Consider the following 17,116-nt stretch of genomic DNA (forward strand, 5'->3'; position numbering starts at 1 on the left):
CAAACTACCATTAGATAATAAATAATTTATTGTATATCACTTTACAATATTAAAATATATCATTATTTACAACAGTAAATTTTCACTACTGGTACTCAAATTAGGCAAAGATTTGAAAACACAGCTCCTATTTTTCACTATATCAGTCTTTAAAGAATTTTGTAAAGAATATTTCTTCTTGCTACTAGAAGGGCACTCAATGTCTAACGCTATTATGTTACTCCTAGATAAGTCAGGTGAGTTATTTGAGCTTTCTTCGTTCCTCGGCGATTCACACAGATCTTCGACGTGCACGTCGGCTTTTTGGATCGATGACGCGCTATTTCGACTGCAACATTTTACCTAAAAAAAGTAGTTTGTTAAGTACTCATAAAAAAACAGTAAAATCTATATTTCGGTGAAAATTTACTGGAAATCTTTCCTTAAAATTCTTTAGTAAAGCTCAAAATCATGATTTATACAAATATTTTACTATTTTCTTCGGAAAACTCTAAAAAATTAAGCTCGGAGAGGATGTCGGTAAACAGCTTTTGAAAATATCACTGCGCAATAGCACTACCTATCAGCAAGAGAATTTGTAACATAGCCGTTCCTAGATATTACCAATCAACTTTTAAATGTCTTTAACAAGAATGGATAGGAGAAGTAATGACGAAATAAAGCAAAGAACATCAATAGAAACAGACATACTAACATATATAGAACAAAAAAGACTAAAGTGGTATGGACATGTAAGAAGAACTAGCGACAGCAGATGGATAAAGAGAATAACCGAATGGAGCCCCATAGGAAGGAGGAAAAGAGGACGACCCCGAAAATCCTGGAGGAACGAAGTAGACGACGCCATGAGTAAGAGAGGACTGAACGATGGAGAATGGAACAACAGAGAGAGATGGAAACGGTTGAGCGAGGGAAGGCAGTGAATACTGTAGAATCCCTAAATATATATAAAAGTTTTGCGATTCAGCTACATAGGGCAACGGATAGTCACAAAGATGCATTTAGTATCTGACGTTAGATATTTTGAGGAAAAAAAAAAACAGTTTTTTAAAGTTTTATTATTTTGTCAAGATATTCAAGAGATGACAACTTGGAAAAACTTGTTGGAGATTGTCTACAAGTTTATGGCAGAGAATCACACTGACTGGGAAAAATGTGTTTATGTACAGCTGGAGCTATCCACGATAGGCTGCTATCAGGGACTAAAACCACGCATTCTCACTGTATTACATACATTTACTAAATATTTGGATAACACTTTAAAACTAGTGATACAGGCAATAAATTTTAATAAAAATAAAGCCCACAAAGCTAGATTTTTTGCCAAAATATGTAATGACATGGAAGATGAATATTCATCTCTTTTGTTTAACAGCAGTGTGTTCAACTTTATCTTTGGACAATTGTTTACTAGGAATGTACGAACTCAGAAATGAAGTGGTTCCATTTTTACTCGGAGAAAATCGTGGTCTTGACAGCGTGCTCAGTGACGAACTTTTTAACTGACTTATTTGAACAGTTAAATACACTGAACAGATACCTTCAAGGTAATAATGCTTTTTCAGTACTTTAATAAAGTTGAAGGATTTAGGAAGGTTGAAGGTTGGACACCAACCAGTGGAACAGGCCGGATTCAGGAAAGGATACAGCACAATCGACCATCTACATGCGCTTAAAATCTTAATTGAGAAAACCAATGAATACAACCTTCCGCTGTACTTAGCATTCGTAGATTATGAAAAGGCTTTCGACAGCATTGAACACTGGGCGGTGGAAAAAGCTCTGGTCAATAGTAGCATAGATTCAAGATACCGACAATCGATACATGATATTTACCAAAACGCAACCATGACCGTAATTCTGGACGACAAATTAATAACGGATAATATAAAAATTAAACGAGGAGTCCGACAAGGCGATATAATTTCACCTAAACTGTTTACCTTGACCCTCGAAGATATAATAAAATCAACAGATTGGGAAAATAGAGGAATATGTATTAACGGAAAGTACCTAAATCACCTTAGATATGCGGATGATATACTCCTGATCTCCTCGGAACGACAAGAACTAGAATTAATGCTGAATGAACTTCATGAACAATCACTGCAAAAAGGCCTAAAAATTAACTTCAACAAAACAAAAGTAATGACAAACACGGAAGACCAAGAGGCAATAAAAATACAAACAGAAAAAATAGAACAGGTAAATGAGTATATCTATCTAGGACAAGCAATCAGAGCTAACAGAGAAAATCAAACAGCCGAAATATCGAGACAAGTAAGAATGGGACGGGCAGCGTTCGGCAAACTTTCTTACGTTCTAAAAAATCAAACAATCACTTAGAGATAGAAAACGAAACAATCACTTATCACTTAGAGATAGAAAACGTAACCAGTGGATCAGAACCAGAACAAAGACAGTAGACGCGATAGAACAAGCAGCAAAACTGAAATGGAAATGGGCTGGACAGAATGAACGTCTCCAAGACGGACGATGGAACAATGCCATCGGAAAGTGGCGTCCATACAATGCAAAGAGATCAAGAGGCAGACCACAGATGAGGTGGAAAGATGACATCAGGAAACAAGGAGGTCCCACATGGCAGAGAACAGCTCAAGATAGGGAAAGATGGAGAAAACTGGGGGAGACCTACATCCAACAATGGAAGGTCTATATTTTAGAATTAAGTAAAGAAATTGTCGAAACAAAGAAAAGTGTTACCGACAGTAAAATTCCTGTTGCAATAAAACTGTTACTGTAAAATAGCCCGTTTATTTATGAATTCTGGGTAGATATCACTAGCAGTTACACAAAACAAATATTAGATGGAGATATTATCTTAACTTTTAGATTAACTGTCGAAGATTTGAAAGTTTTTAGTACAGCGCCTTTCCACCGAAAATCCACTTTGTTCAAGAGCTACTTATCGTTTGGTAATTTGTTCTGAGACACTTTCTGAGACTTCCAAGTAAATATTTAATAACATTGGCAACCGAAAGTTGCCTTGTCTAAACCCTTACATATATAAATAGTACACAACACTAACCTTTTCGTTTTCGAACACGTAGCACATTTGCATCTCGTTTTGTGAGTTGGAATTCGTGATTGAGGATGGCTGATTATATTCCGCAACGGTGACTACTTGCGTAGGAACGTGGTGGCTAATATTCTTTTGAAAATACGGCGAAGCAGGGGGTGCAGCCGGCTTTTCCGGGGCATTTTGTACGAGAATTATACTGCAAATAAAAGATAAGTTACATACATTATTCGTCATAAACATTTTTTTATTTATTTAATTTTTTTTATTAAATTACACATTTGTAGAGTGACGGGGCAAAGTGATCTAAGTGCCAAAAAACATTTTATTGGGAAAACACAAAAAACCGTTTTTGAATCAAATTTATTGTCGTAAATCGTTTATTTAAAAATAAAAACTGTTAAATTAAGTCATTTTAAATATTAAACATGCTTCAAATATAACACATATTACAAAAAATGAAAATGATAAAGTGCTTAAACTGTCAAAATGTTTAAAAAATATTGTTTATTGTCATCATCGAGAAATTGCAACATTGCAGTAATGTCTTTCTTATTAGATTCTTTTTAAAGGTAAGGAATTTGGAAGAGAAGACAGTGTAGCATTTTTGATGGTAGTGGCAGTAATGCCAGGTTTTAGGACTATACAACTTTCCCACGGTGCTAAATCACTGTAACTTTTCTTGTACATGACGGTCCCAGGGTTGTTCTTTGAAACTCGAATCCAAACAGCTGTAGAAATTCCAAGTTTGGCTGTATTCAGAAACGCGGAAGAGGCTGCATCAAAATCAAAAAACGTTTTCTCGTCACCCATGTTCAGAACTTTGTAAGGACGTGAAGGTCTCGCTGTGACTATCGCCTTCATAACATCCTGCATATTAATTAGCTTGCATTGTCTTGCTCTTTTTTCGATTAAAGCAAAATCCCGATCTGAAGCTGAGAACGAATGACCTGATACAAGAAACTTATGATCAATCGTTTCAAAAACTTCATGGCAGACAAGAAAAATGTACAAGAACAAAAGCATTCTGTTTTTCAACTGACCTGCACAGTTATCACTCCAAACGCACAGATTTTTTTTGTATGTATTCAGTAGTCCACAGTTTAGTGTTTGTAAAAGGCAAGATGCCATTTGGTTGCCTCCTCTTCCTGATTGCCCCTCATGCCAAATACACATCAATCCATCATCTGTATCAGCCACGTGAATACCAAAGTTGTAACAAGATATTTGGCGGGAATAGTACATACTACTGTGAGTTAGTTTGAGTAACGAAAAAACTTTCTGCAAATCCATTGTTATGGTGCACGTGTCACTTACTGGCAAGGTGCTTCGTATAAAGTCGCTTTTTATAGATGCGAAAACAGCTTCTACTTGGCGGTGATGTAACTCAAGTTTTGTTGTCCCTGTTTTCTTGGTTGCTGGGTCAGAACTTTTGGTTGATATGCTCAGTTGATCGCATGTTTTGCAAGTATCCACTCGTGGTCGACGGAAGGATAGGTTCGGAAAATCCTTCAAAAAAACACTTCGGTAAAACTTGTGTGAAATATGAGTATAAGGATTCTTTTCTTGAAATGCCCTGAAAAGCCTATGCACATTCAGATCAGAGCTCAAATACTCTTTGTCCTACTTAAGTCGGTTGTAATGACTGACATCTCTAGGGAAGCTATTAATATGTTGTTTCACTAAACGACGATCATGGACAGTGAATTTAAACATTTTTGCACCACCTCGCTTGTCTGTGTACATGTAATCCCCACTTTTTTTCTTCTTGACAATGGTTGTAATCCTTTGGGGAGTAACAGCAAAAATCTTCATGAATGTCTGTTTACAAACTTTTTGTAAACCTCCCTTACCATCAGGAACAGTGTAACTCATAGTGCATTGGCGTCGGCTCTCTGAATCATCATCGTAAGTACCATGACGACGTCGTGTCACCGGAAGTATCTGAATCAGTCCCATAAGATAACTACCCTGTGCATTTAAATCCAGTGAATAGTAGGACTCATGGAGTTGCATCTTCTCTATTCCAGTCAGTTCCTTACAATAGCTGTTCTTACATTTGCATTCAACCTGAAAACAAAAAAAAGCAAAATATAAGGTTACATTGCAAATATTGGTTTTTGTTGCTAACGTCATTATTGCACACATACTCGAAAATAAAAATTAATACTAACCTCGTTTTTAGGTTTACGTCTTGCCGGAACTAGTTTTTTTAAATTTATCGGTAGTGTACGAATTTCCACTAACTCGTGCCTCACTCTGTATTTTTCTCTTACGTTTTTTGTTTTTAACTGTTTCATCACGACAAAATGCTTGTTCATTCATTATTTCATGCAAAATAGGAATTTTAACCTTAAAACGACACGTTCCCGAACGTTTATAAGCAACTACTGACATGGAACAATACTAATAAAGAAGCATGGCACTTAGAACAGTTTGGCCGGACACGTCCAAAGGACATACCGCTAGCTTGATCATGCAGTCAATTTTTAAATTAGGTAACAGTAGAATAGGGACTTAAATCACAGTGGGGCTATTGGCGATGGCACATAGAACACTTTGAGTGGAAAAAGTGATTTTTTGATTTTTTGGCACTTAGATCACTTTGCCCCGTCACTCTACATTTGTAACAATTAATTACAATTTGTAGACAATTAAACATTTGTAACAATCAATTAATTAAATTTAAATTAATTTCAATCAAATTTAGGTTAAATTTTGTGTAACATGTTTATACATTTTAAGTAACCTAATAAATTATCCGGAACAAAATTTTTATCGAGTAATGCCTTCAGGTTATTTGGAAAATTGTAAGAATGTCTGTGATTTACACATTTAGGACAGTCTATCAAAAAGTGCTTTATACTGTCTACTCTACTGTATTGCATGTTTCATATTTTGGATGTTCACTATTTGAGAAGAGATAGGCGTGAGTATACCTACAGTGTCCAAGTCCTAGACTTGTAATAATCATTTGAGATCTTCTACTTCTGGCAGTGGACTTTCATGAAAAAATCTCATTTTTGATGTTTCTGAGTTTAGAATTGTAATCGTTCCACTCCCGATTCCACGCAATTAACAGTATCCACAGGAAGTGGATTATTCTGATATTTTCTTGAGCTTCCATTAGTTCGATCCTTCTATCAATGGGTTGTTTAGGGTATACGTTTTGCATAGCTTTGATTGCGCTGAGAGAGTCGGAAAGGAGTAAACAACAAGGGATGTTTTTAATATTTACATGTTTGATAGTTTTACACAAACCAAATAGTTCTGCAGTATAGAAGCTAGAATTTAGAGGAAGTTTAAATTGAAAAGGGTCATTTGGAGTTACCACTGCTGCTTCAACGCCAAGTTCATCTTTGGATCCATCTGTATAAATTTTAATCCAGTCATTGTGTTGTTGATCTAGGATTGAATTTAGTTTGACTTTAAGACCAATAGGACTAGTTCCATGTTTATTAAATATATTTCACGCTGTAATGACTTTGGGCTGTTCGATATTTCAAGATAGATAGTGATTGGAATTCGTTTGAAATACTGTTGGGAACTAAATGTTCAAGTAAGAACTTGTCACCATAAGGAGGTTGGGTTCTTGGCAAGAATTAACCCATATCTGCTACCTAGGTGCTCTGCAGAGGGCTTCGACCAGCTCAATCAAAGTTTCCTCTGCGTTTCTGTCCCAATTTTGTGGGTTAGGTAATTTCTTACAATAAAACACAGTTTGGTAGTAGAAAGGTTCAAGTAAAAGAGTCCAAGGACGAGTAGGGTGCATAGCACCCTGAAAGGGACTCCCAATGTATTATAGGAGACCCTATGTGGAAGCCCGAGCAAGACTAGACTGCCTTGGCTTGGAAAATGCACCTTTTTTATACATTTTTCTTTCGTATCGACATGTACATTTGTATTCACACATAGCACATATGAGGCGGGGCGATGTGCATCGACGTGCTCATTGGTCCACAGACTAAGTGGGCGCTCACAAAAGGCGCCCACTCTCGCCCTACCATAGGATCATACCACATTATCGATCGCCAGGTAAAATAAATGAATTATTTTAAATGCGAGCGTATGCTTTAGGCGAGGATACAATGCGATAGTCTCCGTTTTGAACGTATCCTAATGCTACGGTTTGTTAGAACAGTGCGCAGCGCATGGCATACACGTACAGCAGAATCTGTTGTACTCCACTCACGGCAGTTTTGGTTTTCGCATACATATATTGTGTACATATATATATATATATATATATATATATATATATATATATATATATATATATATATATATATATATATATATATATATATATATTCTGTCGCACTCAAAACAAAGAAATTAGTTTCACTTTTGTTCTCTCAAAGGTTGTACGTTACTTACGGCAAACTGAACGCAATAATTTTACTACTCCAAGAAGAGGAGGAATTAGAAGAGTTAATAATGTCAAATCTAAATAAAATAAATAAAAATGTAAACGAACTTTTTTTATGTCTTAATACAGAAGGTGCTTTTAAATTAACAGTCGAAAAAACGTTGTTTCAAAACGAGGAAAAATTTCGAGAATATTTTAGACTTTCCAGGGATTTATTTGGAACTGTCTTACAATTTGTACTAGATCCACTAGTCTTTCATCTTCCTCGGGAGCCATATGATTCCATAGAACAAGCATATGATTCCATAGATCGCTTAAAACTGTGGAGTGCAATGATGGAGTTAGGCGTACCAAAGAAGCTGACCATGATTGCGAATGTGTGTTAACAATTCCTTTGCACAAATTAGAATAGGAGGCAAAACTTCAAAGGCTTTCGGCATAAGCACCGGACTCAGACAGGGAGACCCGCTGTCCCCATTACTATTTAACCTAGCATTGGAATATGCAATGCGAAAAATCTATACCAGAGTCAAACCAGACATAACTGCCAGAGTAGCAAAGATTATTCTCGCATTTGCAGATGATGTAGATGCAGTAGCACAGACAACACTGGAAGTTAAGGATATAGTATCGAACTTTGAAGAAGCAACACCAAGCGTAGGCCTGAAAATAAACGAAGAAAAAACTAAATACATGGTCGTATCAAAAAAGGAACGACAGCGAATAAGACAAAACATTACCATAAACGATCATAATTTTGAGGTGGTCAAAGAATTCAAATACCTAGGAGCAACAATTACCAGTGAAAACACAGGAGAACGGGAGGTTGAAATACGAATACTGGCGGGGAATAAATCATTCTTTGCCATTCAACATCTAATGAGGTCAAAGCTTCTCTCAAGGCGTGCCAAAATCCAAATGTACAAAACCATAATACGACCAGCAGTGACATATGGAAGTGAAACATGGACATTGAGAAAGAAAGAAATCAATAAGCTATTAGTATGGGAACGCAAAATCCTGCGAATTATATATGGTCCTTGCAGGAACAGCGTGACAAATGAATGGAGGAGCAGATACAACAATGAAATAGAGACTCTCTTCGGGAAAGGTAACATCGTAAGATACATAAAAGCCAATAGATTAAGATGGGCAGGCCACGTGGTACGGAGTGATGACGACAGACTGATTAGCAATGTGTTTTGGGAAAGACCAGATGGTAGAAGATCGACAGGAAGGCCTAGAAAAAGGTGCAAAGACGCAGTCAGGGAAGACCTGGAGAAGATGGAAGTAAGGCCATGGGAAATAATAGCACAGGATCGGAATCAATGGAAGGCAATAGTAAACGCGGCAAAAACTCACGAAGAATTGTAAAAGCCAATGATGATGATGATGATACCTTAAACACTTTTTTTTACCACACCAGTTCTGTTAACATTGCCTTATTTTCCCCGATTTTCATCTTGCCATTATTGGTATTCCCTTTTTAGCAACTGCTGCTTTTAACGGGTTCTACTGGGGAATTTGCACGATTTAATTTATTTAGCAAAATGAGAACAGACTCTTTATCTTTTATTCTGCATTTTTTCTATCCATTACAAGAATATTGATGGATCTAGATAAATATCATCATCATCATTGGTGCTACAGCCCTATAAAAGAGCCTCGACCTTCCCAAGTCTATTACGCCAGTCAGTTCTATCTATTGCCAACTGTTGCCAGTTTGCTGCGCCTATTTGTCTACCATCCTCATCTACACCATCCCTCCATCTGAGTTTTGGTCTACCCCTACTTCTACTTCCCACAGGTTATGACATAAGGATTCTTCTAGGAGGGTTGTTCTGCTGTGATCTTGCCAGATGTCCTGCCCATCTTAATCTTCCTATTTTTATAAAGGATACTACGTCTTTACCACCAAATATATGTTTATATCTGTGATATCTCTCGTAGTTGTACCTCCTTCTCCAAACACCATTTTCACAGATGCCACCAAATATTCTTCTCAGGATCCTTCGTTCAAATATAAGCAGGAGATTTTCATCTGCCTTGGAAATGGTCCATGTCTCCGACCCATATGTCAACACTGGTTGTATAAGGGTTTTGTATATGGTTATTTTTGTTTGCTAGGATTATTAGCTTGATTTCTTCCGTCATGACGTTCTGCTTGGTGATCAGGGAGCCTAAGTATGTGAATTTGTCCACCACTTCAAAGGTAGAATTATCAACCGTGAATTGGTGGCCGATGTTTCTGGCTCTATTGTTGGGTGTTGCTGCCATTATCTTAGTTTTATCTTCATTTACTTGCAGGCCCATATTTTTTGAGGCGTTTGACAAGGTGGTATACATTTCTTCTAGCTTGCGTGTTGTGCGGGCAACTAGATCAACATGTATTTCGACTTTGCAAACAGCTTTACGCATTGTAGCCTTAACCAATCTTATCAGTTTATCGGGGATGTGGAATTCATCCATAGCTTCATACAATTTATTTCTTAGGACACTATCATAGACCGATTTAAAATCTACGAAAAGATAAATCTAGATAAATATATGAATGAATATTAGTTATAAATGACAACGGATGATCATTTTTTACTAAAAATAGATTTTAATAATTTTTTTTTTCATCTATAAAAATAGTTTCCTTACAAGTAATTGACTATCCCATTACGATTTACATTTATATTGATATTTAAATTGCAATTTAAATATCAGCTAGTAAGTGTGTATTGTTTCTAAGTAAATAAACAAAATAAAATATTTTTCTGTAAATTTGTGGTAAGTTTGCTGTGAAAAACCTGTGTTTCTGTGAAAAAATTGTTTTCTGCACGTACAGTGTACTAAAATCGTGGTTTTCCCTCGAATAATTTTTGTGTACATATCCGTTTTTTTCCATATACAATCCAGTTTCCCGACGGTGATATTTAAACGATTAGGTATTTCCGTATAATCGGTCTCGCCTGTAAATTTTCTGCGAATGTCTATTAAAAAAGGAATATTTCTTTCTAAATATGTTTTAAATGTTGCATATATTAATAATTATTCCTCGTGAATGCTATCACGTACCACTCTATCAATGACACTGTCACGATTACAGAGTTATGTGTATGGTAAGGAAAATAAAGCAGATAACACGTTCCTTTACACCAAACTACCTTGCTATCAAAGATGATAACGGAACTCTACTCACTTCTAAAAAAGATATTTTACACAGATGGAAAGAATACTGTGGACGACTGATGATGGAGGAAAGCACAGACGCCCCATCACAACAAGAAGATGCCAGTTTTGTGACGGAACCTGACGTACTCAAAAGTGAAGTTGAAGCAGCAGTTATGAGGCAAAAAAGTCAGAAAGCTGCCGGTCCAGATAACATGCCTATTGAAATGATTTGGGCCCTAGATGACGTTGGAGTGGATATAATACATCAAATTTGTCAAAGAGTGTGGGAGACAGATAAATGGCCTGAGGACTGGACACAATCACTATATATTCCCGTACATAAAAAGGGAGCGAAAGATTTATGTAGCAACTATCGCACAATTGCTCTAATTGCGCATTGCAGTAAGATACTCTTACACATAATTCTCGAGAGGATAAAGCCCTTTTTACTACCTAACATTGCGGAGGAACAAGCAGGTTTCGTCCCCGGACGTGGTACTAGAGAACAAATTTTAAACGTACGGCAGATTGTAGAAAAATCCAGAGAATTCAACATCACAACATATTTGTGCTTCATAGATTATAGTAAAGCTTTCGATTTGGTCAACTGGAGTAAAATGTGGCAGGTTTTGTCTGAAATGGGAGTCCCCAATCATCTGATACTGCTAATTAAAAGCCTGTACAATAACAATTATGCCAGAGTTAGAATAAATGGGGAACTAACCGAAAGTTTCAGGGTCACAAAGGGCGTGAGATAAGGCTGCATACTAAGCCCAATTCTATTTAACATCTATGGTGAATGGATAATGCGGAAAGCTACTGAGGACTGGAACGGTGGCATCACCATTGGCGGGAAGAAGATTTGCAACTTGAGATATGCAGATGATACTACTATCCTCGCTAGTTCTGAAGCTAAATTGATTCACCTGCTACAACGGATAGAAGACGTAAGCTTAACGATGGGCCTTAAAATAAACAGAGATAAAACGAGAATCATGATAATTGACAGAGCTAACAACAATCAAAATCATCTGTTCATGATAAACAATATCGCTGTTGTAGATAAATTTGTGTATCTGGGCTCATTAATAACCAACAAAGGAGGCTGTACTGAAGAAATAAAGCGGCGGTCAGCAATCGCAAAAAGCGCTATGGCAAAATTAACAAAAATTTGGAAAAGCCATGAAATAACTACCGATACAAAAATGAGACTAGTAAGAAGTCTAGTTTTTCCAGTTTTTACTTATGCATCGGAATACTGGACCCTTACTGAGAAAGACAAAAAGAACATAGATGTATTTGAGATGTACTGCTGGAGACGAATGCTGAGAATACCATGGGTGGCCCGAAGAACAAATGAATCCATACTGGACCAGCTAAACATAAAGAAAAGACTAAGAACACAAATATCAGAACAAATAATAAGCTATTTTGGACATGTGCTTCGAAGAAATGGTCTTGAAAAACTTATCATCCAGGGAAAAGTAGAAGGCAAAAGAAATAGAGGTAGATATCCCTCACGATACAGGACCATATTGTTGCTACCATTGGCGCTCCATTGTCAGAATGTGCTAGAATGGCAGAAGATAGAAAAACGTGGAGGAACATTGGGAAATTTAGCTAATAGCTTCATGATATCACGATACCTGCATCAGGTTAACGACTAAGAAGAAGAAGAAGAAGAAGGAAATTTTATTATAGAAAGTGTCTAAAAGCTGCAATAGTTTTCAAATCAAAAATTTCTCTAGCACTGCTGTTAATGACTACTGTTTACTAAGGTGTTATGGTAAAAACCACAGAATACTGTAAGTCTTTTTTAAAATAAGGAACACTTTCTTATTCTTTCTTTTATTTTAATTCAAACAATACTTTTTCATTCAAAGTTTATTGAAAGTAATGAAAATGAACAATTTTAATTTGATATGCTTTTTGGATGAACTTGTGCACTTGTGGAAGTGATATTACTGGTGACTCTTACATCCTGCAAGATCATGTTTTGCCATGTTGGTTACATTGGAAATGACAGATGAGTTCCAAATTCGAAGACTGAATTGGCCACCATTTAGCACGAATTTAAATGCAATAGAGAACATGTGAGATCAGCTAAAACGCAGCATACGACACAGAAATCCCGTTCCAAATACAACAGAGCAGCTTCGACTTGATGCACAGCAAGAGTGGAATGTTATTCTCCAAGGATATGTCCAAAATTTACTTGCAAGCATGTCGAGAAGGATGCAAGCAGTAATAAAAGCTAGAGGGGGGAATACTCGTTACTGACTATGCACTTGTTTTAGTTAAAAAGACTTGTTTAAACAATTTAAATTAGCATTTAAGTTTAGAGTAAAATAACTTTATTTACCTATGATTAAGCATTATTTTTATTGCAATTTTCTCCGCATAAAAACTTATAATTGTTCATTAAACATTGCTAAAATAAATTCTTCTTTACAATAAAGGACTGAATTGACCAGAATGTATTTAAAAAAAATTAGAAAATTCCAAAATATTCGATATTTTTGCCCATGTTGTAGATACTAAGTAATCTTTAAGCATTAAATGAATTTATGTTGTGTCATTATTAAATATTTTACCCTGAACTACTATCGTAAGGTCAAATGTGACCCTAGGACTTAAAATTTCGTGCGCCACTGGTAGACAGTTTGACAAACAACAGTTTGTTATTCCATGTATTCTCCCAATAAGTACGTAGTTTAGCATGCCGCTTGCTTAGTAGCAAACGGTCAGTGGGATAGTGCACACGTGCTGCTGAGTTCCGGTCGGATTTGACCCCACCATAGTAGTTGCGCTTTATTATTTAAGATAATACATTAAAATCGCTTTAAGAGTTACCGGAAGTACGGTGAGAAGTGATAATGTTTTTGACTTTCTCGAATTCTTGGAGGAGCCAGCCGAGAATACTGACACTTATAGTGACTCTAATAACAGTGATACTGACAGTGAAAGTGAACACTCGGATCACGACACAGCTTCAGAAATTGACGTAAGTGACTTATCAAGTGACGAATGGGCGGAACAGATATAAGTGGGCTAAAAATACTCCGGCACCATCGGAAACTCGCGTACAGAACAGTATTACACATCTTCGTGGTCTTCGTGGACCTGCCTTACAAAAACCATCCAGTCCACTTGAACCTGGTCACTTCTTATAACTCCTGACATGTTGGTCTCTATTATAAAGTACACAAATGAAAAAAATACCGAGCTCAGTGTGAATTATGGGGATACTTGTACATTTGTCGATCATCTAAAGGTGAACTTGAGGCTTTTTTGGGTCGTTTATACCTTTCAGGTGTACTAAAGTCTAATCATGAGAATGTCGATTCATTATTTTCGACAAATGTTTTAGGTAGGCCAATTTTTCGTGCTACAATGTCAAAAGAACACTTCTTATTTCTTCTCACAGCAATAAGATTGGACAATCATGAAATAAGAGAGCAAAAGAAGACCAATGAAGATCGATTTGCAGCAGTGTCTAATTTATTGAACTGTTTCGCATCTAACAGTACTAGCAAACTACACCTGTTCCGAATATGTTACAGTGGACGAGATGCTGGTTGGGATTAGAGGTAGACGCCATTTCAGAATGTACATGAAAGCCTAACCAGATTACAACGTTATTTTTGCAGACAGTTTAAACTTAAACAGTTTACATCAACTAATAAACAAAGTAAATGAAGGAAGTGAACGATTTGGACTACATATCAAAAACTAAATTTATGGTCATCAGCAAAAATAAAATTAGAGACGTCCAACTGCTTATCAAGAATACACCAGTGGAATGAGTAAAACAGTTTACCTATCTTGGAACCATAGTAAATGAACAATGGACTCACTCACAAGAAGTAAAATGTAGAATAGAGAAGGCTAGGAGTGCATTCAACAACATGGCCAAACTCTTTAAAAGCCACAACCTTAATCTGGAGATAAAAGTAAGGCTCCTACGATGTTATATATTCTCGATATTATACTACGGAGCTGAATCCTGGACACTCACTGAAGCGATGGAGAAAAAACTGAAAGCCTTCGAGATGTGGCTATACAGAAGAATCCTAAGGATATCATGGACGGACAAGATAACCAACGAGACTACTACGAATAATGGAAAAAGAAAGAGAAGTGATGTGTACGATTAAAAGGAGAAAGTTAGAATATCTCGGACACATAATGAGAAACGGCACTAAATACAGATTACTGAAAATAATCCTTCAAGGCAAGGTATTCGTAAAGAGAGGAATTGGGAGAAGAAGAATATCATGGTTAAAAAACCTGAGGAAATGGTTCTCTACAACAATAACCAATCTATTTAAAGCATCAGTTAATAAAATACTTATAGCCAGAATGATCGCCAATATTCGACAAGAATTGGCACCAAAAGAAGAAGCATTTATCAAAGATACAAAAAATAAATATATTTTTATATCTTGTTTAGAGGTTTTTAAAATTCGGGTCATCTATGACCCCACGATAGTAGTTATGTGGGTGTAAATACACGATAGTAGTTCAGGGTTAAGTTAAAGGGAAACTTCATTGGAAGTTATCCCGTTCATGACATTATTAATAGACATACATTTGACTTGGTGTTAAAAAACCTTGTGGCTCGATATTAACCTATTTAAAGGCCTAAATTGCAATAATTACAATTGTGACAAATATCTATACTTACAAAAACTATTTATAGAACAGACCCGTCACTAATAAATATTAGGTTGATGCGACTTTATCTTTAAATAAAAAAAGGCTTGTGTAATATTTTTTAATTTATAGCTAAAAATACTTTGTTAAACCTAGACATACAATACTTGAATAATACTTCAATAATCTTATCGTTGTCTTGTAATTATACCTCATTTATAAACCTAAGGGCATTTAACTAAGGTTTTAATGAGGCTAATATTAGTTTTTTCTAGTATACATGAAAATTACTTTATTTTTTCAATTTCAGTAAATAATACTAACGTGGACTTTGGCTCCGTTGTGTAAAAACGGAAATTTTGTCACGCCAGTTCTTTGTAATTATTTATTTATTTTGAGGCAATTAGGAAACATTGATTATTAACACATGCAGTGGAAATTGTGGTAGGAAAAAATGCCGGTCGAATAAAATATAATTCGATGGTTTTATCTTTGTGGAAATATTTATAAGTAAAGCTCGGATTTATAGGCAACAAAAATTGAAGAAAAAGGCGTCTATATAGGTAAAGATTTTTATTAAAAAAGGCAGGAATATTAACATTTAGGCAAAATATAGGCAATAAAGGAATATAACTTATTATTTATTGTACAAAGTGAATAACCGTAATATTAACTTAAGGCAGGTATATTTACACATCATAATCATAACATTAGTATAAATAAACTAGTAACTAAATAACTGTAAATTAATAATTAAACATTGTAACCACTTAAAATTTTATCATTAATAGAAACAACTAAATGTTTTTCAATATTTTCGGTCTTAAAACTATGTCTTCGATCACTTAAAATTAATTTGTACATTGAAAACGAACGTTCGACATCGACAGATGTAATTGGAGCATATTTCAGAGCGGATAATAAATCTGGCATAATTTGAAATTCCTCGGAAAATGTCCCATTCAAAACTTTAGCAACATTAGATAAAAACGAAAAACCTTTATTCTTGTCGAAAACATATTTCATTTTTTTTTTAAATTAATTGACCGTTACTTCCAGGTGCCGATTTAATTTTCGGCTTTAAATTATCTATTAATTTTACTGACTCACATAAATTTATCTCTTGTTTTTCTAATAAGGTAATTGTGGTAACTATTAATTTATAATTGTCATTGATATAAGCGAGTTCCTGTTTCAATTTGGGATTTTTTAATATTTTTTTTGCTTCTCGAATGGCTTCGGAAATATCATCAGCAAATTCTGACATAACTAATTCTATTTCATTGCAGTGTTCAAAGTAAAAAAAAAACTGCTTCGAGCCAGGTTCCCCACCTTGTAATTACTGGTTTAGGTAGCAAAGGGACACCGGGAAGTATTTCTTTATATATTTGCACCCTCAACGGAGCCTTACAAAAACTTTTTTCATAAAATTTATAAAATTATTTACCAACGGAAACAGATTTCTTATTTCTTCAGCAATTCTATTTACCCCGTGGGCTACACAAGTGCAATGGATTAAATTAGGATAAAAAATCTTTAAATTAACAGCAGCTTTTAACATATATGCCGCAGCATCTGAAAGCATTAAAACTATTTTATTCACTGGTATAGCGTTGGGTAAAAAGAGGTTTGTTAAACTATCTTGTATAAATTGACTTATTGTTAAATTGTTTGTTTTTTCCAATTCTTTAACGGCAACTAAATAAGGTTTTCTCGCAAAGTTTTCGTTCAAAATTCCAATCATTAAATTAGCTATATACCTGCTGCATACATCTGTCGTTTCATCCACGATAATATACAAAAAATTGCCCTCTAACTGCCGCTTAATTTTTGAAATACATTCCACATAACATTTTTCCACAGTATGTTTTCTCAATGTACTCTCGTCCGGT

The 17,116-nt window shown here is 35.5% G+C and overlaps 1 protein-coding gene across 1 annotated transcript in view; it reads right to left on the reverse strand.

Moving 5' to 3' along the window:
* Positions 1-10: 10 nt before the first annotated feature.
* Positions 11-17,116, reverse strand: part of LOC140451466 (E3 ubiquitin-protein ligase MARCHF8) — an 85,141-nt gene continuing 68,035 nt past the window's right edge. The window contains exons 4-5 of the mRNA XM_072545289.1: positions 3,050-3,239; positions 11-342 (exon numbers count right to left, since the gene is read on the reverse strand). Coding sequence (XP_072401390.1) covers positions 67-342; positions 3,050-3,239 — 466 coding nt within the window. The 3' untranslated portion in view covers positions 11-66. The remainder of the gene's footprint in view (positions 343-3,049; positions 3,240-17,116) is intronic.

This window comes from Diabrotica undecimpunctata, chromosome 9 (assembly GCF_040954645.1).
Source record: "Diabrotica undecimpunctata isolate CICGRU chromosome 9, icDiaUnde3, whole genome shotgun sequence".
NCBI lineage: Eukaryota > Metazoa > Arthropoda > Insecta > Coleoptera > Chrysomelidae > Diabrotica > Diabrotica undecimpunctata.